At 40.8% G+C, this 24,553-nt stretch overlaps 1 protein-coding gene across 1 annotated transcript in view; it reads right to left on the bottom strand.

Moving 5' to 3' along the window:
- Positions 1-24,553, bottom strand: part of BCAS4 (breast carcinoma amplified sequence 4) — a 76,553-nt gene that overhangs the window by 35,526 nt on the left and 16,474 nt on the right. The window contains exons 3-4 of the mRNA XM_084854153.1: positions 15,841-15,942; positions 13,640-13,774 (exon numbers count right to left, since the gene is read on the bottom strand). Of these exons, the coding sequence (XP_084710279.1) occupies positions 13,640-13,774; positions 15,841-15,942 (237 nt within the window). The remainder of the gene's footprint in view (positions 1-13,639; positions 13,775-15,840; positions 15,943-24,553) is intronic.

The raw sequence follows: 24,553 nt of genomic DNA, 5'->3' as shown, positions 1-24,553 counted from the left end.
TGCGGTAGTTTGAACACTCTTTGGCGTTGCCCTTCTTTGGAATTGGAATGTAAACTGACCTTTCCCAGTCTTGCGGCCATTGTTGAGTGTTCCAAATTTGTTGGCATATTGAATGCAGCACTTTAACAGCATCATCTTTTAGGATTTTAAATAGCTCAGCTGGAATACTGTCATCTCCGCTAGCTTTGTTGTTAGTAATGCTTCCTAAGGCCCGCTTGACTTCACTCTCTAGTATGTCCAGCTCAGGTTCAGTGACCGCACTATCATGGCTATCAGGGACATTCAGATCTTTCCTGTATAGTTCTTCTGTGTATTCTTTCCACCTCTTCTTAATCTCATCTTCTTCTGTTAGGTCCCTGCCTTCTTGGTCCTTTATCATGCCCGTCTTTGCACAAAACGTTCCCTTGAGATCTCCGATTTTCTTGAAGAGATCTCTAGTCTTTCCCATTCTGTTGTTTTCCTCGATTTCTTTGCATTGTTCATTTAAGAAGGCCTTCTTGTCTTTCCTTGCTATTCTCTGGAACTCTGCATTCAGTTGGATATATCTTCCCCTTTCTCCCTTGCTTTTCGCTTCCCTTCTTTCGTCAGCTACTTGTAAAGCCTCCTCAGACAGCCACTTTGCTTTCTTGCATTTCTTTTTCTTTGGTATGGATTTCGTTGCTGCCTCCTGAACAATGTTACGGACCTCTGTCCATAGTTCCTCAGGCACTCTGTCTATCAGGTCTAATCCCTGAAATCTATTCCTCACCTCCACTGTATATTCATAAGGGATATGATTTAGGTCATACCTGAATGGTTTAGTGGTTTTCCCTACGTTCTTCAATTTAAGCCGAAATTTTGCAACAAGAAGCTCATGATCTGAGCCACAATCAGCTCCAGGTCTTGTTTTTACTGAAGCCGCATTAAAAATAATGGGGCTTCATAGTAGGCATACATAGGTTTGTATAAATGAGCAGTATTTATCTTCCCTCCACTTAAAAAGCAAACCAAAACCTCCTATTTTTATTTAAGCTTTCTGTTCATAGGAACATAGGAAGCTGCCTTATACTGACTCAGACCCTGGGTCCATCTACCGTAGTATTGATGACACTGACTGGCAGCAGCGGCTCTCCAGGGTTTCAGGCAGGATTCTTTCCTAGCTATACCTGGAGATGCTAGGGATTGAACCCAGGACCTTCTGCATGCCAAGCATGTGCTCTACCACTGAGCTACAGCCCTTCCTATTGCTGGATAATGGCAACTGACAAACAAAACAGCCCCAGATTTGTTTCTCTGCAACCATGTGAATCCATTCTTCTCAAAGACTTGAGTGAGAAGGAGAAAACCCAACCCTCTTGTCTGTTTGTATAAAGTCAAATACAGTTCAGAACTTCTCTTGCCCACCAAAGAGAATTCTCTTTAAGAATTCCTCAAGATATGCTCTGGGTGGAATAAAGAAGAGAAAGAAAGATCAGGATAGGGGAGGGAAGAATAAAAGAAGAATGGTGACTGGAAATGCAGCCGGGGGGCGGGGGAATTCCCTAAGCCAAGTGGCTTCTTTCAGAGAGGTAGTACTTCAGAGGAATTTAGGGGGCTGTGGAGGGTTTTTAAGGATTGCATGTACTTAAATGAACTTTATGAGATGAGGTGGCTGATGGCTTTTTCTAGCTTTTTTAAAACTGTAGAACCTGTATAAAAGCCTTAGTAGTTCCTCGATCATGATGCCACATAGTCCTAACCCTCCTTTTGAAGTAATTTAAGTAGTACAGCTATTTAGGAGAAATTAAAGTGGAGTGGGAGAAAGAAGTTTGTGGAGGCTGATTGGATCCTTTGCTGTACTAAAGCTACTAAACTTCTGCAGAAAGCAAAGGTTCCACTTTGCAGCAGTAAAATCAGGTGCTGTGTGAAATACCAGTATTTCACATGAAGCTCTTTCTTCCCTCCCTTCTCCCTCTTCAAAATTTCATTGCAAGCAAGCTCCCAACATGTAAGAGCAGAAAAGTAGGGGGAGAGAGGTTTTTTGCACCCCAAAAAAACCTACACCAGAGATTAGGGTAGTGACATCCTAATGTCACCTTAAATACCTTCTGATTAGGATTTCTAATCCCCTGTGTAGCTTGGCAGTTTTTACTTTTTGTTTTAGTCTTTGAGAAAAGGAAAATTTACACATGGCTAGCACAAAAGCCACTGGACCTAACTGTCTGAAATTTGACAGGTTCAGTCAGCTCCATAGGAGCTGCCAGGTCCCCAAATTCCATGCATGTATGTAGAAGCACAAAAAAAAAAAATATAGCTCTTTGCTTTGACAGATTTTCTTGAAAATAGCAAATTTTACCTGTGACTAGCATAAAAGCCACTGGACCTAACTGCCTGAAAATTGGCAGCTTCAATCAGCTTCATGGGGGCTACCAGGTCTCCAAATGTCATGTATTTTTATAATTTAAAAGAAAAAAGTTAGGCCGTTTCTGTTTTCCAATGCAAATCAATGGGAAAATGTAAAAAAAAAAAATGGAACAAAATGAAGCGGGACATAGGTTGAAAGAATTTTGTCAAGACAACTCACTGTACATAACAAACACTCTCTTCCAACAACCTAAAAGACGACTTTATACATGGACTTCACCAGATGGTCGACACCGAAATCAGATTGACTACATCCTTTGCAGCCAAAGGAGGCGGACATCTATACAGTCAGTAAAAACAAGACCTGGAGCTGACAGTAGTTCAGATCATGAACTTCTTATTGCACAATTTAGAATCAGACTAAAGAGAATAGGGAAGACCCACAGATCAGTTACATATGAGCTCACTAATATTCCTAATGAATATGCAGTGGAGGTGAAGAATAGATTTAAAGGACTAGATTTAGTAGATAGGGTCCCGGAAGAACTATGGACAGAAGTTCGCAACATTGTTCAGGAGGTGGCAACAAAAAACGTCCAAAGAAAAAGAAAACCAAGAAGGCAAGATGGCTGTCTGCTGAGACACTGGAAGTAGCCCAAGAAAGAAGGAAAGCAAAAGGCAACAGTGAAAGGGGGAGATATGCCCAATTAAATGCAAAATTCCAGAGGTTAGCCAGAAGAGATAAGGAATTATTTTTAAACAAGCAATGTGCGGAAGTGGAAGAAGATAATAGAATAGGACGGACAAGAGACCTCTTCCAGAAAATTAGAAACATCGGAGGTAAATTCCAGGCAAAAATGGGTATGATCAAAAACAACGATGGCAAGGACCTAACAGAAGCAGAAGAGATCAAGAAAAGGTCGCAAGAATATACGGAAGATCTGTATAGAAAGGATAATAATATCGGGGATAGATTTGACGGTGTGGTCAGTGAGTTAGAGCCAGCATCCTGAAGAGTGAGGTTGAATGGGCCTTAAGAAGCATTGCTAATAACAAGGCAGCAGGAGATGACGGTATCCCAGCTGAACTGTTTAAAATCTTGCAAGATGATGCTGTCAAGGTGATGCATGCCATATGCCAGCAAATTTGGAAAACACAAGAATGGCCACCAGATTGGAAAAAATAAACTGATATCCCCATACCAAAAAAGGGAAACACTAAAGAATGTTCAAACTATTGAACAGTGGCACTTATTTCATGCCAGTAAGGTAATGCTCAAGATCTTGCAAGGCAGACTCCAGCAATTCATGGAAAGAGAACTGCCAGATGTACAAGCTGGGTTTAGAAAAGGCAGAGGAACTCGAGACCAAATTGCCAATATCCGCTGGATAATGGAGAAAGCCAGGGAGTTTCAGAAAAACATCTATTTCTGTTTTATTGACTACTCTAAAGCCTTTGACTGTGTGTATCATAACAAATTGTGGCAAGTTCTTGGTGGTATGGGGATACCAAGTCATCTTGGTATCTTAGCTGATGCTAGGGAAAGTGGAAGGCAAAAGGAAGAGGGGCCGACCAAGGGCAAGGTGGATGGATGATATTCTGGAGGTGACGGACTCGACCTTGGGGCAGCTGGGGGTGGCGACGGCCGACGGGAAGCTCTGGTGTGGGCTGGTCCATGAAGTCACGAAGAGTCAGAAGCGACTGAACGAATAAACAACAACAAGATGACACATTAGGGCCTCTTGCTCCTACTTCTCCTTCTTGAGGTTTCCAGCATTGCTCAAGACTGCTTCTGTAAGCCTCCTCCTTTGCATGTAAGCTAGAGTCACATCTCTGACACTTGCCTGTAACCAGGCATTGACAAGCTCCTGTTGGCAAGTGGCCAGAACTTCAAGAGTGCTGTGTGCAGCAATGATGCCAGCAAAACTGAGGGACAAAACTGAGCATAGGCTCAGGTGATCCATAGGATCAGGTGATCCATACCTATGGAAACTGCTGCAAGGTGCTACCTTTTAACCTTTTAACTTGGAAAATTATTGACAATCCAGCTGCATCAAAAGGCAATATGAGAAACACATCAAGAGGATTATTGCAACAACATTATAATCACAATTACTTACTGAAACCAGTGTTTTTTTAATTATTAAATATGAACTTGGAAATAGGTCACTAATTCCAGATGGTCATTACAGGCCCTTATTAGCCTAAGCACAACCCCAAAGCGAGGTTGACAAACCAAACACATGTATTGTATGCATAGCATGTTATATTAAAGAAAAAACTTGCTGTTGCCACCTGGAGAAACCCACCCAAAATACATACATTAGAAACTGAAGAGCATCATAGATTTTGTTCAGATATACAATTATTCCTTCACTAAAATAAAAACAAAAAGGTTTCTACTTATTATGAACAGAGCTCCCCAAATATGAAAAATCCATACAAATTATGAACAGATAGCAAGCAACACTAAGCTGCTGTATTTTGAGAATGAAAGGAAGTGAAGTGCTGAAAGTTCCAAAGTAAAATGGACCTTCATGGTAAAGACCCAGGGAAGACATACACTGAAATCACACTGTAGCATCATGATGTATCCTGTCACAGTATCCATTCTCAGCTAGTGCAAAATATGCCTCATCAATAAAGCATGCGCCTTCTAACTCACCATATAGCCTGCACTGCATCCTAAAATATTTACCCAGAAACGTTTGCAAGACATCAGCAGTGAGATAGGAGCACCTTCTACCATGAATATGTAAACCTTACTAGCTGTCTGCAAACACACTTAAAGAGCCCTCAAACCCTCATGTTTGTTTGTTTTCTAAATTGCACTACTTGCATGGTTGAAGTGTCACTCCATTTTGGAGGAAAAAAACGTAACTCTGGACAGGTTGTGCATGCAGCACCTTCTAGACTTTGTCCACACTACTGCACTCCACTAGCCCACCCTCTTTTCCTCTATTCTTTCCCCATGCTCTGCTTTTCCTGCCAGAAAGTGGCAACACTGTCTACTCTTGCTTCTCATTTTCTGCATGAGAAAGGTATCAGGAGCAGCCCCCTATGCTTCGGGCTTTCAAAATAAATAGGGTTGTGTACAACGTTAGTCCTTCTTAGACTAGGCCCACTGAAATAAATGGGACTTAAGTAAGGCTAACACTGGATACAACCCATGGTTCCCCCACAATACCGCTCAAACAGATTCAAGCTGCTTTCTTTAAAAGTAGCTAGGGACTCAAGGGGCAGTGTTTACAATGATCTTTCAACAGGTTTACCTACTTTTTGCTGTCATAGCATTTATTACAATGACAATGGAGAAATAAAGTCAATTTGGAGAGAAAATATGTGGTGTTTGAACTACGCAATCATGAAACTGCTATGGGAGAGGACGACAACTATATACCATGTTTCAAGATTCAGGAAAACTTGCATAAACTTTCTAGATCCTACTGCTTATTCTGGGAGAAGTAGAGATGAAGGGGAACCCAAACACATTCTAGCCAAGGAGTTATACATAACTGCAGATATTTAGACTGATTCTAAAAGTGTTCCTAACAAGGCGTGCCCTTTCTATATAGCCGTGACTGACAACAAATACTGAAAAAGTTCGTCCCGCACTTACCCTTCTGGTTTGTTTTCTCCACTTTCCTTATCATTGACGGACAACATTAGCTATAGATTTTAAGGATGTTGATGACATGTTGTAACACCTCTACATAAGATTAAGAGATACTGCCTTATTGGCAAAGCATTGTTAGGCACAACATTTTAATTAGTGTTATACTAAAAAGAGCAACTGTATTAAAGGAATTTTTGAAAAGCTATTTGTTTATTCATGTATTATTAAAATATTTGTAACCTACCCTATATCGAAAGGTCTTGCAGATGAATACAATAAAATAAAAATTGTCAATAAAAACAATTTGACATCAAATCATAAAACCACAACAGCAGCAGCGTCCCCACTCCCAATAGAAAATCAGCAACTGTGAGGCAAAACCAAGCTATGGTGACTAAGACCCCCAAACTTGGAAGAATAGCCAGGTCTTAACTTGGCACCAAAATGAAGACAGCATTGGCACCAGCTGAGTCTCTGGGGGAAGGGCATTCAATAATGTGGATGCCACAACTGAGAAGAACCTATCTTGCATCACCATATAGCTCCAACAGTGGGAAACAGGGGAACGGCCCTTCAGCAGATCTTAATACTCAGACAAGTGTATACAGGGAGAGGCATTATTAGGTATTATGGCCCCACGCCGTTTAAGGCTTTAAGTGTCAAGCACCTTGAACTCAGACTGAAGCCATATTGGCAGCCAGTACAGTTACCTTAATACCGATGTTATATGGTTTTTGTACAATGTTCCCAACAGCAATCTAGTTGCTGCATTCTCAATGGCAGACCCATGCAGAGCATACTGCAGTAATCTAGATGGGAAGTTACCAAATGGACGAACTACTGTCGCCATTTTATTCTTCCTATTTCTTCCTATGTTTTTGCTGTAGCTCAGTCTGTGATTATTGAACCAGTCAGCTATGTTTTAATAAAAGAACCACAAACACACAAATACACATACTTAAATAACCCAGAAATTTAAGACTGTACTGCTCCTAGGTTTTCTTTATAAATGTTTATTATAACCGTGGACATGATAATCAGAATGAATGCTCTGGTTTTCTGAGTAGGTGGTTTTCTAAGGCAAACCATGCCAGTTGGTTGCTTTGAAAGCAAATCCTAGTTCTCTCATTCTAGGAACAGAATTTATATTATTTACATTTATTTCAAATATTTCTAGGCCACCTTTCAGGAAACTGGAACCCTCCCAAGGCAGCTTATAACAATAAAATTCCATATAGTAAAAAGCCGTTGTGATAAAACAGCAAAAAATCATAAAACCAATAAACACCACCAGTAAAAGAGCTGGCCTAAAAAGACATTCTTCATGAAATACGTGTACCCCTCTACAGCAAACTGTCTACTGAGATGAAGAGGGGAACATGTATCATAATGCAATCATAATTAACCCATTGACATGGGTTCTAGCCTATGAAAGCTTATGACACAATAAATTTGTTGATCTTTAAGGTATCAAAAGACTCTATTGTTGCTGCAACAGGCTAAACATACCTATTACTTGGAAATGTGTCCCTTTTATAGTGAGTGGAGATTTCAGAGATGGCCTCAGACTTATGAAGTGGGCAGTGTTCATGAAGGCTTATGCCATATGTCACAGACCGGCAATGCTGTTTTGTGAGTGGAAGGGCCTATCCCACCCTAGCCAGCTACTGCCAAAGACTTCTATCCTGTCTGGAATGTTCACAAACAGTCTAGCTGTTGAACTGAAATGTCAGCTGTTTCTTATTGTTTCCTTCACAATATCTACACTCATGGTGAGAGTTGAAGCCGGAACTTGATTTTGCTATGGGAAAGCGACACAGATTAAAAGGATAGGACAGGTGCTATGCTATTGGCTACAAGGTGCCAGAGGAAGGAACACCAGGGCACTGGGGAGAGGCTGGGGCTAAACCAAATGGAACATAGTAGGCAGCAAGTTGAGATACAGGCAACTTTGGGAAGGAGGGTGAAAGAAACATAAAGGTCTAGGGAAGACATATATAGGAGTGTGGGGCAAGAAGGACTACACTCTGTACGGGGGAGGAGCCCTTTATACCTGAGAACTAAGGATGCTGAGCAAACAGAGTGCACTGAATTTTGAGCTTCTTACTGGAATTTGATCCTAATCTATAGCTTGATTGCTGACGGAGTGCCCCCACCCAGCCCAGCTCTGCCAGATAGCTAAAGAACTGTGCTGACATTCTGAATTCCCACCACCTACATGTGGTGGAATTACAAGTCTGAAATGTTGGAAGAACTCTATTAAAGATATTTGTAACCAACCGTAGGGTCAGCTTCCCTCTCATGGACAAGGAGAAAAGCTTTCTTTTGCAACTCTTTTAAATATTACTGGACAAAGTTTGCCCTCTAGCTCACTATGTCACAAGTTCAACTCTGTACTTCCATGGAATTTTCCACATTAGCTATCAGTTATTCCCATCAGTAAATTATTTTGTCATCAGCATCAAGGGTAATATTGTTCACACAATTGTCTATGAAGTGCTTTCTATAAATTTCTGTATAGAGCCCTGTTGAATATTATAAACTTAATAGACAAGTTAAAGCATATACAGCAAGAAGGGGAGAAAAGTAAAGAAGAATGTGACGTTGCTACAGGACTGCAGATATTACAAAAAACATCATACACCAGTGGTTTTCAAACTCTGATCTATATTTGGACTAATGCCATTTGCAAAAAGGCACCTCTAAGTGTGCTGTAAGACAGCCAGCTGAGTCTTGCTCCTTGGTGGGACTCTCAAGCGTCTTCCTTAAGAGCAAACAGAACTCCACCCTTCTAGTAGCATAAGACTCTGCCGGCAAGTAACAAAGCCCCTCCTACACAACAAGGACAGGCTGGACTTGGCTCTGTCGCTGTGCTGGTAGAGTTTGCAAGCAGGCAAGAGCCCCTCCCTACATTTTCTTTGCTTCCATGCACAAGCCCAGATAGCAGGCAGCGCTCTGCTCTGAAAGAAGACGTATTGTAGTATAGCCATGCTTAGCTTTTCCAATGCTGGGTGGGAGGTGCTGTACATTTGGCAGGGTTGGGCATGTGTGAATGCATGTGTATTGAATACACTATAAAACCAACCATAAATTTAGTTTCTTTTATGACCTGATGGTTTCAGCAATATATTTTACTCATTCAATTCTACTTCATTACAGTGTCCAAAAAAGCTTTAAAACTAAGTTTCAGATTAAACCAAACTTGAATTGAGTCAGGTTTTGCTCTAACCATTACTGCCTAGGTGACCTTTAATCACCTCTAGTGCAGTGTATGTAACCAGTGTAGTGAGTATCAGACTAGGATTAAGGAGACCAGAGTTCAAATCCATACGTAGACGCAGAGCTCACTGGATGACCTTGGGCAGTCATGCTCCCTCAGCCTAAACTACCTCACAGGGTTGCTGTGAGGATAAAATGGGAAGAGAAAACCTTTTACACTGTTTTGAGCTCCTTAGAGGAAGTACAGAATGAAAATGTAATCTGCTTCCAACACTGCACCTAACTGTATGTCCTCTTTCTGCTGATTAATAATAAGCACTTATATACGACATTTAAAATGTTCAAAGCACTTAACTTTAAGAATAATAAATGTGTTCGGAGCACTTTACACATTATCTCAGTAATCCTTACAACACTAGTGTAAGGTAAGCCACATAGGGCATGATGGGGGAAATTAGGCCTGAATGTACAGATAGACATCCCCAATCTTCTCCCCAAATACATACACTTCCCTAAGCAGAAAGAAAAATAGAATTTAATTATATTTTTTGACAACCCTTTGAGAACCACTAAAGCAAAACTATACGTACCTGTGAGAGCACATCCTGGCAGTATTTTTTGGAGGAGAATGATAATGATTCCATCCCACATGCCTATTTCAGAATATTCATACCACAGGCAGTAGTGAACATAAGCTAGGGTCTACCACACAGACTGCATGCAGCCTAGATGGCAGGCATCATGCAGTTAATAACTTTGAGCCAGTTCACACATGGAATTTCACCACTCATTAATCAAGTGATAACTTGCAGGTGTGATTAATCTTAATCACACAGATTAACACATCATTGGATGTCAGGTGAAAACAAAGGTTTCAAAGGACGTAATCAAACTGATTGTCTTCAAGTACTGAATAATTAAGAGATGAGAAAATCAACAGATGGGAAAAAGATATACAGTCATGTGTGAATTGTCCTAGCCTGGTTTTCACACAGGACAATAAAAAACACCTTTGAGATTCTCTCCTGCTATTTATACCATGTGTGAAAGTTGTTAATGTGGAAAAATGCAAAACAGAGACAATAGAGATTTTCTATTTGCATTACAGCTCTATGTAAGTAAAAACCAGTTTTAACCATACATGTGAAAATAGCCACAGAAAAGTCACTATATGTTGAAGAGACTCAACTTTGCTTTCTTTCTGCATTTCTAGTGTTAGGTGCTATACTAAGAATATGTTAAATTGCTGCCTGAATGTGCCCTGAGCAATGTAATTGTAAGTACAAGACCATTTTAAATGTTCCTGCAGTAGCAGAGATATTACATTAACCTCCATGTTGGCGCTCTGGAAAATTAAACAGGATTTTAATACTCCTGGAAATATTTTGCTTGGCAGACAAATTGCTTTAAAGTTCAAGGTGAAAAAAACTTTTGAATTTTATCTTTCTACAAATCTTTCAAACTAATTTGTAGGAAAATACCTCCCATGTGTAACTGTTAGAAGAGATCTATCCAGAAGGTGCCTTCTTAAAGAAAGCAGAGCTTTTAAGCGTGCAACAGAATAAAAATGAGACAGAAGCAGGGAGTGAAGCAAGACCACATTCACCCATAGACAACTCTTGATTACAAATCCATCTGGCTACAGAGATGACCTGGCAACAGCTAACCATGCCCTGATAAAATTCAGGCAATATTACTGCAACACATTATACATGAGGCTGTTTCTGAAAAGTGTTTGGTACTTCAACTGGTCTGGCAGCCAAGCTAATTGCCAGCACTGACTGCTACGAACATATTACCAATGCTAAACAGTCTTCACTAGGCTTCTGGTTTATTTTCAAGTACAAGTCAAAGTGCTGATTTAGCTCTTTAAAGTGTTAAACAGCTTGAACCTCACTATTTAAATACCACCTTCTCCTGTATGAACTTGCCTGACAAGTAAAATCATCTGAGGCTCTTCTCTGAGTGCCCCAGCCTTCAGACATAAGGCAGATTATGACATAAGGCAGATAGCTACCAAAGAGAAGGCCTTTTTTGTGATGGAATCCCAATTATGAAACTGCTCCTAGATGTACTCACCTCATGACTTCATTGCTATCTTTTGGGAGCCAGGAGAAGTCTGTTGTGTTCTCCTGTGCTTTTAATAGTATTTAAGAGTTTTCTATTTTTATCTATTGCTCTGCTTATCTAATAGATTTATTGAGATGTGTCAATTTTGTTGTTGATTTTAATTGTATTTATGTTTTATCTGCTTTGTAAGCTGCTTTGAGGGATTTCTTTAGATGAAAGATTGGATATAAATGCCTTAATAAAATAATTAATAGTCTCCTGGATTCCCTCCTTTCCTCTCTCCTAGATTCCCTTGCATAAGTATTCACCTTTGACTTTTCCACATTCTGTTGTGTTACAACCTGGAATTAAAATGGATTTAATTAGGATTTCTTGTCACCAATCTACACAAAATAGCCCATAATGTCAAAGTGGGGAAAAATCTACATACTTTGTTATGTTATACAGTTATACAAAATTATTGACAAATAAAAAATGGAAAAGTCTGGATTGCACAAGAATCCACCCCCTTTGCTGTGATACCTCTAAATGAGATCTGGTGTAACCAACTGCCTTCAGAAGTCACATAATTAGCTGAATGGAGTCCACCTGTGTGCAATTTGAGTGTCACATGATATCGGATTAGCCTGTTTCTGGAAGGCCCCAAAATTTGTTGGAGAGCATATCTAAACAAACAGTATCATGAAGACCAAGGAGCTATCAAAACAAGTCCAGGGTAAAGTTCTGGAGAAGCACCCATCAGGGTTGGGTTATAAAAAAAACCCCAAACTATTAAAATCCCCCAGAGTGCCATTAAATCCATTATTACAAAATAGAAAAAATATGGCACAACTGCAACTCTGCCTAGAGAAGGCCGTCTACCGAAACTCAGTGACCAGGTAAGGAGGGCATTAATCAGAAAAGCAACCAAGAGGCCAGTGGTAAATCTGAAGGAGCTGGAGAGATCCACAGATGGGAGAAACCGTCCGTGGGACAAGTATCACCCAGATGCTCCATAAAGCTGAGCTTTACGGAAGAGTGGCAAAAATAAAGCCATTGCTGAAAAAAACCCATATTAAAACCCATTTTTATTTTGCCAAAAGGCATGTGAGAGACACAGCAAACATCTGGAAAAAGGTTCTCTAGTCTGATGAGACCAAAATTGAAGTTTTTGGCCTTACTGCAGAACCCTATGTGTGGCACACAGCCAACAGTGCTCATTGCCCTGAGAATACCATCCCTACAGTGAAGCATGGCGGTAGCAACATCATGTTGTGGGGATGCTTTTCATCAGCAGGGGCTGGGAAACTGGTCAGGATTGAGGGCAAGACGGATGGAGCCAAATACAGGGCAATTCTAGAGGAAAACTTGTTTCAGTCTGCAGGGGACCTGGGCCTGGGGTGGAGGTTCACCTTCCAGCAGCACAATGACACTAAACACACAGTCAAAGTTACATTGGAGTGGTTTAAAAACAAGAACGTGAATGACTTAGAGTGGCCCAAAGCCTAGACCTCAATCCAATTGAGAATCCGTGTTCACCAATGGTCCCCATCCAACCTGACAGAGCTTGAGCAATTTTGAAAGAGGAATGGGCAAAAACTGCAGGATCCAAATGCACAAAGCTGGTAGAGACTTACTCCCCAAACTCACAGCTGTAATTGCTGCCAGAGGTGCTTCTACCAAGTATTGACTCAGGGGGGTTAATACTTATGCAACCAACAAATGCCAGTTTGTTGTTGTTTAATTAACTTTTGTGCCATATTAAAAATACTTTGCACCTTCAAAGTGTTAAGTATATTGTGTAAATCAAATGCTAAAAATGCCAATTGAATCCATTTTAATTCCAGGTTGTAACACAACGAAATGTGGAAAAGTCAAAGGGGGGTTAATATTTATGCAAGGCACTGTACATCCTTGCTCTTGGAAAGAGATATATCTGGTGATTAAAGAACAGGATGGGATTCAATATAGGGTGCACACACAAGACCACTTGATATGGATAAGTTAACCCTTCATACATTCTAGCCATCCTTTTGTATTCAGAATAGAGGGAACATCCAAGGCCCCGGTTCAGGAAGTGCTGTAAACCTGAATTCTAGCAGAGGTATGAGGAACAGAAGATCCATTTTCTCTGAATTTCATATGCAGATGGGTAGGAAGCGCACATGTAGACTGTGAGCAGCCTCAGTGATTGCCAAAACATGGGGCCTCAAAATGCGATTCTTAATAGAGCCCCCATGACTTCAAAGTGGCCTTCTACCAATCCCGAAAAAACAGCCTGCTTTGAATGAAAGAAGCACTCTCTTTTAAGTGCAGTTACATTCCACAACAATGTATTAGTAGTAAACAGCAATATTAGATGAACTGAGTGACAAAGAGAAGGGTATTTTAGACACATGTTTCCCCCAGGCATCAAAGAACGTCCACACTTACTTTTTTAAATGAAGGGATAGCTATTGACCCAAGCAGCTTCTGGACAGTGTAGGGGAAGATGGCATGAGCCTTCTCTGCTTGAAGCACTTGTTCTTCTAGGAAAGATACATGGTGTCTAGCCATTTTCACAAATGCCTAGAAATGTTGGAAGAGAAAAAGCTGATGAGATTGAGTTCAATACCCTAACATTAAGAAAGTCACTCCTCAGCTACTGCTTTCTCCAACAACCACAGTGCTTTTTGTGAGCAATGGTCACACCAAACCAAACCATGAAACATGCAAAGCAGACAGGGGCTGCACCGATCCCACCCCTTCTGATTGATGCTAGTCCAAACATAAAAAAGGGAAGAAGCCATGCTGTGTAGCCACCTTTCGCACTGCACTGGTTTTCCAAACTCTAGTGCCAATTATGGTCCTAAGAGCTATAAGCTTTTTTTTTTAAAGGGAGGCCACACATGGCCACTAGGACACAGTCCTGTGTAAAGCAATTATGGAGACTGTGCACTGGACTGTGTTGCCTCCTTTCCAGCCTTAATGAACCAGAAGGTCATTCAGGTTGAACTTGGTTGACTGGCTGCAGGTTTACTTGCCAAAGGCAATCAGGACAGTTATTAAATTGCAAGCCTGGTTAAGTAGCAATGTTGCTGAATATACCAATGTAACAGTATTATGCTACACAGATTTCTAGATGTTGTAACTTCTTTATTTTATTTTAAAATTAATTGGTCACTGATTTTCTTCAGTCTGAAAATGAGTGCCCCCCTCACCCCAAAATACCTTTTAAAAACTAGAATGAAAAATTATACCAAGAGCATTGGCAGTACAATATGGCATAACCATTAAGGCATGCTTAGCGTTGCCACCAGAAATTCTGAAGCAATTTTCAGAATTGCAATATGCTGCTTGAAATTAGCGTTTGGTGAATTTTAGCAGCAGATCTATTCATCATCTTTCCTACCTCTCAGTCTTTCAGGTAATATCAAACTATTTTTTCCAGACTGGATAGTACTCAAATGCTTTAACACACATGCAAATATAATACAGAAATCTCCTTCTACCAAGAAAAAATGCAGATGGATTCCTTGAGTTTTTATCAATATAAATTGCAGTGACTTTGCATAGCATAAACCCATTAAACAATCCTCACACAAACCATGGCCTGTCTTAGGGTTATGCAAGGGTTGTTTAACCCTTGCATAACCCATGGCCCCTGAGTTCGGACCACAGAACACACTGCAGTCATGACTTGAATATTCAAAATGGCTGCCAGCACACACCACAACCCACCATGGCTTAAATATGCCATGATGGGCTGTTTGATCATGCAATCTGTTGTAGGGTTAGGCGATGGTTGTTTAGCCGTCAAATAACCCCCGAAACCAGGTTCACACAACCTGACAACTCCCGGTTGGTGGTTGTATATTCATAATAGTGGCCAGCATGCACCACAGCTCCTCGAGGGTAAATTAACTCACAGTGGGCTCTTTCACACACTCCCCCATATAGGATACACACACTCATATACACACATCTACACCACTCAAAACCATTCACATACAACACTCATACCTACAGAACATTCACATATCAAATTTAGCAGCTGACCAATACTTCAGTCATGCTACCAGCTCCTTCTCAGCTGTACCTTTTCCAAAGAGGACACAGTCCCATCTGTCTTTAGGCCTTGTGTGTAGTTTAACACTTCTGAGAAGGTAGACTGTTTGTAAACACCTCAGCAGCTAGCTAAACAGGTCTCATTTAAACCAAGAGCCAGTATTTTCACAGCCGATAGCTCTGAAGGTTTCAAAGACCACACTCTACCTTCACCCCGGATGTTTTGTTTTGTTTTAATCTGCCTGATTTGGGGGTTAAATTTCCAAAACCATCGTATTTCTGAAACTGCATGTTCCATGCTTTAGTTTTATGGCTCACTGACCTCACCATAGCCACTATAAGTTCTCTAAAAGATTATCCAAAGTGGGCTTTGGCATCACAAAAAGAGCAATAGCATGAAGTGGAATACAATTTACCATCCCATACATGGACATGGCTTAATTTTTCAGTATTACGACCAGGGCTACAGTACCTATTTTAAATTCCTGGGTACCAACCCTTCAGAAAATGAAAGCACATTTTCAAATCAGAAGAGCTTTCAAATGCACAATCTTTTAGACAAACATTACTTGATGTAAATAACAAACCTCTAATTTATCCACTTTTGTATAGATGTTGTTCATTTCTATCATCTTGGCTTTAATTAGTGGAATTGCCTCATCCAAGACTTGGGATGTATCACTTCTAATCTGCATAGACAAGGGGAGAAATCTGTATTAGAAAACACAGTCAGAACAACTTTCACCCAACACAAGTACTATTATTTTATTTGTTATAACAGTATCACGGACTTTCCTTTAGAAAGTTCAGCAGACCTGGATTTCTCAATGATCTCCTGTCCAGGCACAGATCAGGCCACAACTACTAATCCTCAACAATTCTACAGTATCAGGTGCTAAGCAAACCACAAAAAATATCTTATATACTTTAGCTTCTGGTCACATGTAATCACAACAATATATATACACTCGCATCCACATTTGGCTTTCCATACACCCTCATAGGAGAATGTCATATTTAAAGTGACCCTTGGGCACTCTATAGCTGAGAAATAGTAACCTTCAGAATTTCCCAGTGAAGAATCTGCATGATGCTAAAATACCATATTCTTTATACCAATGTAGGTTGAACAAAAGAAAGTTATCATCATCTCCATTTTGCATCCCTCTAACCCAGGTAGCTGCCTCTGCTGCACAAATATTTTCAGAAAATAGAGTCTTGTAGCATATTAAAGACTAACAAATTTATGATGGCATAAAGTCTAATCCACTATTCTAGTCCATGAACATTTATGCCTATTATAAATTTATTGGCCTTTAAGTTCCTACAAGACTCTTTGTTGGTTTTGCTGCAACAGACTAACAGCTACCTTTCTGGAAATATTAAAAAATTATTGGTTGGAGGAAACAGAGTAGGGGTTAGAAACAGACCCGGAATTTGCCAAAGATAAGCGAGTGAAGGTTGCTTGATAATGTTGAAAGTGGTGGAAAAAAGAAACTCAAAAGGCCATTTGGAAAGCAACATAAGTACATTTAATACAAATGCAGTCTGCAGATGTAGACAAAACAAAGAAGATATTAATCAACTGAAGAACACTGAAGGCAAACCCTACACCACTGCAAGGTCAAAGCAGCCATCTTCCTGTGAATGCAGAAACAAATAATTGGTACAAGATGCAGAATTTTTTTCTTGCCAGAAGATAGCAGAGTGAAGTCTGTTTTGGAATCATACCAACAAAGGTGCTAAAGTGGAATCAGCACATAACAAACGCAAATGCTCATTTTCATATGGCAGCATCATCCACCAAAGCTTGATTGCAAGCAAGGTAAACAACAGACAAATTTCATCAACTTGATGCGTGCAATTTTCTTCACACCTGAAGAAAGATTCTGGGGCCTTGAAAATACCGGCCATGAGCCTCTGTTCCCCAAGCAATATTTTGTATCACTCCACAATCCCCCATTCCCAGAGAATTCATATTCCTCTTTGCAACTCTCAGGCATTCCGTAAAGCATGTAATGTGTAGCAAACTATTCCTATCCCTGCATTCCCCTTGCTGAAAAAGCACATGTCGCTGTTACGGAGGAGGAAGAGGAGTGCTGCAAAAAAAAAAAAATCCCAGCCAGCATGGGGAATGCTGAGAGTTGTAGGACTTTTTTTCTGTCTAAATATGCATTGGATTGCACCCTTAGAGCTGCTTTATAGATTATAGTTTTAGGTGTACACTTAAAAATGTGAAATGTGAATTGAACCAGGTATGCATCATACATACACACTACTTAGGGAGCCATGGTTGGCTACAGTTCCCTGCACAGCATACAGTCTGTGGCAAACTTAAGTTTGTTTCTGCATAATATTTACTAAGTCCCATAGCCAACTGACGGCATGCAATCTTAACTACTTTATAAGTAGCATCATGGCAACTCCACCAACACAATGGCCTTGTTCATACAAAATGTTATACCATGGTTAGGTTCATACACTTTCCCCTCTTCGGTGCAGCCATGAATAGTTTGGAAGCTTCCACTGTAGATTAACTATAGCTTGTCCTGCCATCTGAAACTGGACAAGTTACAATTAGTCTTAACTATGGTAAGTAGAAACAAGCCAACTTCAAACCAGAGTTTATGAAGCTGGCTTGTTTTTACTGGACATAGGTAAGATTAACCATAGTTCAGGGTTTGGATGTTAATGTTAAACTGAATCTAAAATGGAAGTGGAAGTTTCCAGTCTCTTCCATACGAGCCCGATGCTTGCTGCAGCTCGTCCTTGTGATGCTAATGTTTAGTGTTATGTGCAACATGGGTCAATAAGTCTGTGCAACGTGCACTCAAGTTATACGCACTGAAGGTCAGGACTGTGATAAGTCAAAGTCAAGTGAAATAGCCAAATAATATTCCTATCTTATCTACAACTGAAAGTGTCAGTCAGCAAGAAAGAGAGAGATCCCACAAATATATAGGAGCAATAAGTCTGTATGTCAGCTAAACACAAATTACAAACACTCTAAAGGTGATCCTTGAGGTTAATACAGATTTTTCAATATAGTATTTTAGATGCTAATGCAAAATTACTGCAATGCTGTAAACTATGTTAAAACAAAGAAATAGGCAACACAGATATGATTCAAATGTTAAGACTAGCTATGTGTATTTTATAAATGCAAGAACTGACAGTTTCTTCCTAAACTGTGACGTAAGACCACCTGTGATACCTTCTGCTGGTGAGATTGTGACAAGAATAAGGAATGAATTTCAATAAAATTGAAGTTTTGGCATACATAAAAAAAGAGCTAAAGTATTTAACCAGTGTGTGACAGCCAGTGTGGTGTAATGGCCACAGTGTTAGACTGGGAAGATCTGGGTTCTAGTCCTCATTCAGTCATGAAGCTCACTGGATGACTGTGGCCAGTCACTGACTCTCAGTCTAACCTACCTCACAGGGTGGTTGTGAGGATAAAATGGAGAGGAGGAGGATCATTTAAACTTCCTTGGGTTCCTTGCAGGAGAAAAAAAGGTGTGATATAAATGTAATAAATAAATAACAAAAATGTCATTTGCAAGTACCGTTCTAAACATATAATTGTTTTTTCTAAGTATATGGAGTTTTGGCCAAAACTTTGAAATAGTTAACCGTTTTGATGATGGCACTAGATAACGGAAGTGCAAGTAGGAGATAGATGTGAATGAAAACTGAACATACAATTGTAAATTCATGTGCAATTTAAGCTTCCAGGGAATGGAATGTGAACCCATTCATGTGAATATCAACTGGCAAAGTAGTAATATTCACGGAACACATTCATAAATAGGTCGATAAACTAGAAAATACATTGTCATGAGTTCTGAAGAAAAATAATTGCTACTGAACTTGCTATGCATATAATTTTAATTGAATAAGTAATATCTCTTCTCTGGTCTAAACCTGAAGACACATATAAATATTTTCTCACTGTGTATTGACTAGGAGATGCAGCTATTCTCCGCAAACAGGGGATGGTGCAAGATTCTACTTTAATAGTCTCCCCAACAGCAGTATGTCAGGACTTTTACTTTATTTCTATCAGACCATCACATTCTAGACAAATTCATGGAGGATAAGGCTATCAACCACTACTAGTCATGATGGTTATATATTACTTCCACTATCAGAGGCACTCCCTCTTATACCAGTTGCTGGGGAACACAAGCAGGAGGATGCTATTGTGCTCACGTCCTGCTTGTGAACTTCACACAGGAATCTGACTGGCCACTGTGGAAACAGAATGCTGGACTAGGCAGGACTTTGGTCTCATCCAGCAGGGCTCTCCTTATGTTATAGAAGCATGAAAAAGTATCTAGTTCTGTTTGAAGGTGACAATCCCAACAGAGCTATTCAGGTGTCTATGTCTATTTCAGACTTTGAAGAAGCTGCAAGTCACAGGAAAGATTTGGTTTCTTTCTTTCATGGGTTCTACAAAGTGGAGAAGAGCAACAAAACCCTGTAGCTACAGAAATAGTTTAAACACTAACTGAGCAAAGGAATCTAAACAATTATTTGCTAATTCTGTATTCAGTTACAGTATTTATAGGCCACCTGATAAGGCATAGACCTCATAAGCCAACATACATTTGCAGCATCAAACCTTAAGAATACAGTACTGCAGCAAAGCACAGAGTTTCAAGATTAAGCAAAATAAAACACTGTTAAATAAATAGTCTGGAATAAACCCCAAACAGTTTGGGGTGAGGTTAACACTAGTACCCTGAATTGGGCCCAGAAACACAATGCTAACCTGTGCAATTAGTGCAAGAGTGATGTAATATGATCAGATCTCCTGGTCTCAACCAACATTAGGGCAGTTGCATTTTGAGCCAATGGAAGTTTCCAAACGATCTTCAAAGGAAGTCCCATGTTGAGCTCATTACAGTAGTCAAGTTTGGAAGTAACTAGTGCATAGGTAATGGCAGCAGGCCTGACCACTCTAGAAAAGAGTCACAGCTGGCATCCTGTCCTAAACTGATAAAAAGTGCTCTTAGCCATTGACACTATCTGTGTTTCACGTGGAAGTGCAACTGCATCCAGGACTGGCTTCACACCTCCATCCAGACCAGTACTTTCATCTTATTTGGATTAAATTTCAGTTTGTTCAACCTCATCCATCCCAAAACTGCCTCCAGACACCTGTTTAGGATTTCCACGGTCTCCATTAGTTCATAGATGGAAAAAGCAGAGGTGAACCTGTGTGTCATCTGCAAGTTGGCGAAAATGCAGCCCAAACCTCTTGATGAGTTCCCCCCATGGGATTTATGCAGAAGTTAAAGAGCATGGGGGACAAGATGGAAGGACATGGGTTGGAACAGAAATCCCCCCCAGCACGATTTTCTGGGACCAACCCTCCAGGAAAGTCTGGAGTCACTACAACACTGTGCCTCTTAATCCCAACCCAGAAAGACAGTCCAGAAGGATACCAAAGAACCAACAGAGTTGCACTTACCCCCATCCAGCCCCTGTGCATGTCAACCACCAGAGCAACCAAGGGTACTTCTGTACCAAAACCATGTTGGAGCCTGGAATGGATCCAAAACCACCTGGAGTTGAGAAGTCACCTCCAGCACATTGTCCAAAAAGGGAAGGTTAGAAACTGCATGATAGTTGTCACATTTAATCAGATCTAGGATCATGTTATTTTAGCAGGGGACTCACTACTGTTTCCTTAAGTACAATAGATATCACATGCTCCCTTAAGAAGGTGTTCATTACCTCTGGAGTCCAAGACCTCAAATATGCCCTGGCAGCTTTTACTATCTAAAAAGGGCAGAGATCCAAAGAAAAGGTGCTAGGTGTCAGCCCTCCAAGTAGCTTGTCCACATTTTCAGGTTGCACAAGCTGAAAGGTATCAATAATATTATGACTAGACCAGCATTCCCCAACCTGGTGACCTGTAAATGTTTTGGACAACTCTCAGCATTCCTGACCATTGGCCATGCTGGCTGGGACTAAAGAGAGTTGAAATCCCAAACATCTGGAGGACACCAGGTTCGAGAAGGCTGGACAAGATGGTGTCCTACCTACATCCGTCTCAGACTTTGTGAAAATGATGGCATCCAAGTCAGCACAAGCACAAACAATTTTGTGTACAAAATACAAAACAAATTGTACACAATACGCTTTTGAGAGTTCCACTATTTGATCTCCTGGATTCTTATAAAGAAGTCATTATACCATCCAAAATAACTGGCTAGCATTGTATAGATGCAGTGTTGACAAAGAAGTAAGATTTCTTTGCCACTATGACCACCAGAGTAAGCCAGGAGATAGGTTCTTACTTGTGTTCAGTCATGCTCACAGCAAGTCTTCCACCATCTGCACACCAATAATTTTATTGCCTTGAGCTCTTCAGAATACCAGGAGTATCTATGGATCTCAGATTACGTCTTATTCAGCAAAAACTCTTTTTCTATGTCTACTGGATGCCACAACATCTCTTTAATAAGGGTTTGTCTACGTCAGCTAATTGCTAAAGGTGTAAGACAGCTAATGCTTCTTTTAACCATATGTTTTGGCAATGCTCAATAGTTGTCTCTTTTGGGGATGAGGTTATTATATGGATAAACTTTGTATTGGAACACTCTATAATATTTACTGATGTACATGTCCTCTTAGATTATCTACATGCTTCCTGGAACTTAACTCACAGTCAGTGCAAATGGATTCTCCATGTCCTTTTCACAGCAAAAAGATTGATATTACAACATTGGAAGGATAAACACTCACCTCCTATAATGCCATGGATTGAGAACCTTACAATACTTTCAACATTTGAACAGGTGGCATATAGACACCACTTGTGAATGGATACTAATATGGATATTTGGTCTGCCTTTGTTGAAATTTATAATTCTTAATTCTTAGAAAGCTATATTTCCACACACATGCACACATTTCATATGCATGTATTGAAACTGATATATTCAAATCTATATAGTTTCATTTTTTTCTTTTCCTCTTAACAGTTTTATTTTGTTGAAGTTGTATAATAAAAAAATAATTAAGAAAAAGAATACCAGGAACTAATACAGTTCTATGATTTGGTCAAGGTAGTTTTGGAGCAATCATAATAGTGCCCCAAGTTATCTCTCTATCCCAGGTAGATCTCAGCAGGATTTCCAGCTGGGGCTGCAAAAATCCCCCACACCCCCGACTTCAGAAAATCATCTGAATTCATCAGCCTCCAGGGGCAGGCCACTGAAATTGGTCTCTCACACCTTAGGAGGCTATAGGTAGCTTAGAGGTTCAACTTGATAATATAATGATCTGTCTATGACAACAGAGCCAATACTGCCTCCCCTGCCCACATATCATCCTCACCTAGTCCTGAGCAGAATGCCAGGCCCAGAATGCAACCTGTGACATATTTTGGGGCTGATATTGACTGGGTTCACATGACACACTAAGCCATGATGGGTTGTTTACTGGAACAACCCATGATGGGTTAGTATGTTGTGCAAACCCAAACCAGTTTTATCAGGATGAGTTGTTTTCCCCAAACAACCCACCCTGGTATCCCACGGTCTGCAGCAGGGGTTGCTTTGCCCACGATGGTTTGGCGTGTGGTCCCAAACCATTGTGGGAAATGTCCGTGGAGCAGTACCACCACTCCATGCACAGGCACCATAAGTGACTAGAGTAGCTTTGTGGGGTGGGCTGTGCTGTTCACATACAGTACTGTAAGACTGACATAATGCTTCTTTCTTCTCTTACAGTTCACTCTGTCCACAGGAGGCTGAAGAGGAGGCTCCAAGACACTGAGGAGCACCTGCAGCACCTGGAGCTGTAATGGAGGGTACTGGGGGTGTTTTCTGTAAATAATTGTAATAAATCTTTTTGTGTTGTGTTAAATGCATGTCCTCATTCTTTCATGTTCATAGCAACCCTACATGGTAGGCTAGGATGCCTGTCAGAGAATGGTGGGATCAGATTACCACCCCAACACATCTTGCAGTGGGGGGAGGGGGGCAAGGGTGTCAGTCTCACAGTGCAATGTGGTGGGGGGGCAAGGGTGCCAGTCTCACAGTGTAATCCTATGCATGTCTCAGAAGTAATCCCCAATGAGTTCAATGGAGCTTCATCCCATGAAAGTGCATAGGGGACTGCAACCAACTGCTCAACTGAATTCTTATAAAATATAAAAAAGGCAAACAGGTTGCCACTGGTGGGCAGGGGGAATGCTGCTACCCCGCCCCCCCGAAAGGGATGATGGATGTGTGGGGGTACAGGTGAGAGGGTGAATGCTCAAAATCAAGAAGACCATAACCAAAAAGACCTTATCTTTAGTATCCACTTGTCACATATCTGTCAGCAGGAGAACAGGAAGAGCCTCAGAAGTACAGCAAAGTTTTTGGGCATGTTTATGTGGGAGGAGGCAATTCCTCAAATACCCTTGCCCCAGGCCATTTAGACTTTAAAGGTAAAAACCAGCACCTTCAGTTAAGTCTTGAAACAGACTGGCAGCTGGTGAAGGATTGGTAAAATGTGATTTTAAAGCAAGCTTTCTTCAAAAGTAGTAGAAATATCACATAGGAGCAGGAACATGGGGTGTTTCTGGCAGCTGTCAGTCACTCCATCCTATCATAATTGCGCTACAGCAATGTGAAGAAATAATAATTAAAAAACCCAAATACAAACAAAAAACCCCGGCGATGTAAAGCGCTGCCCCTAACCCTGGGGATGCTTGCAGTTTCACTGCTTGACAGATCACAGAAGTCACTTCTAGTTTGACAACTATCAAACTGCAAGCATCCTGAGTGATCTTTGCCGAAAAGTGGGGTGGGCACCTAGTTTCATATGAAGCAGCAGGGAGGCTAGCATGGGTAGGGGTGGGCTAGGTGGGAGATCAGCCTAAGTTTAGTCCACCCTTAAAAGCATGGGAATCCCATTGGGAACTGGGTGTTTTAAAATGCTTCGGGGGGAACATTTAACATTACCCACTTTCCAATGGGATTCCCATGCTTTTAAGGATGGACTAAACTTAGGCTGATCCCCCACCTAGCCCACCCCTACCCATGCTAGCCTCCCTGCTGCTTCATATGAAACTACACCCCCACCCCAAGTAACCCTGAAGATCACTCTCACCGCTTCTAGCTGCCAACACTAGAAGCAGCCAGAACAATCTTGGGGGAGAGGGGGAGCTGTGTGTGAGGCACCTTGAAAAATGGGTGCAGAGGGCTTTGTTGTTCAGTCGTTCAGTCGTGTCCGACTCTTCGTGACCCCATGGACCATAGCACGCCAGGCCTTCCTGTCCTCCGCTCTCTCCCGGTG

Source organism: Heloderma suspectum, chromosome 4 (assembly GCF_057233095.1).
Source record: "Heloderma suspectum isolate Gila_16-S chromosome 4, 16-S_ref, whole genome shotgun sequence".
In the NCBI taxonomy this organism is placed as follows: domain Eukaryota; kingdom Metazoa; phylum Chordata; class Lepidosauria; order Squamata; family Helodermatidae; genus Heloderma; species Heloderma suspectum.
Note: the sequence above shows the minus strand (reverse complement) of the source record. Positions and strands in the feature narration are given on the sequence as shown.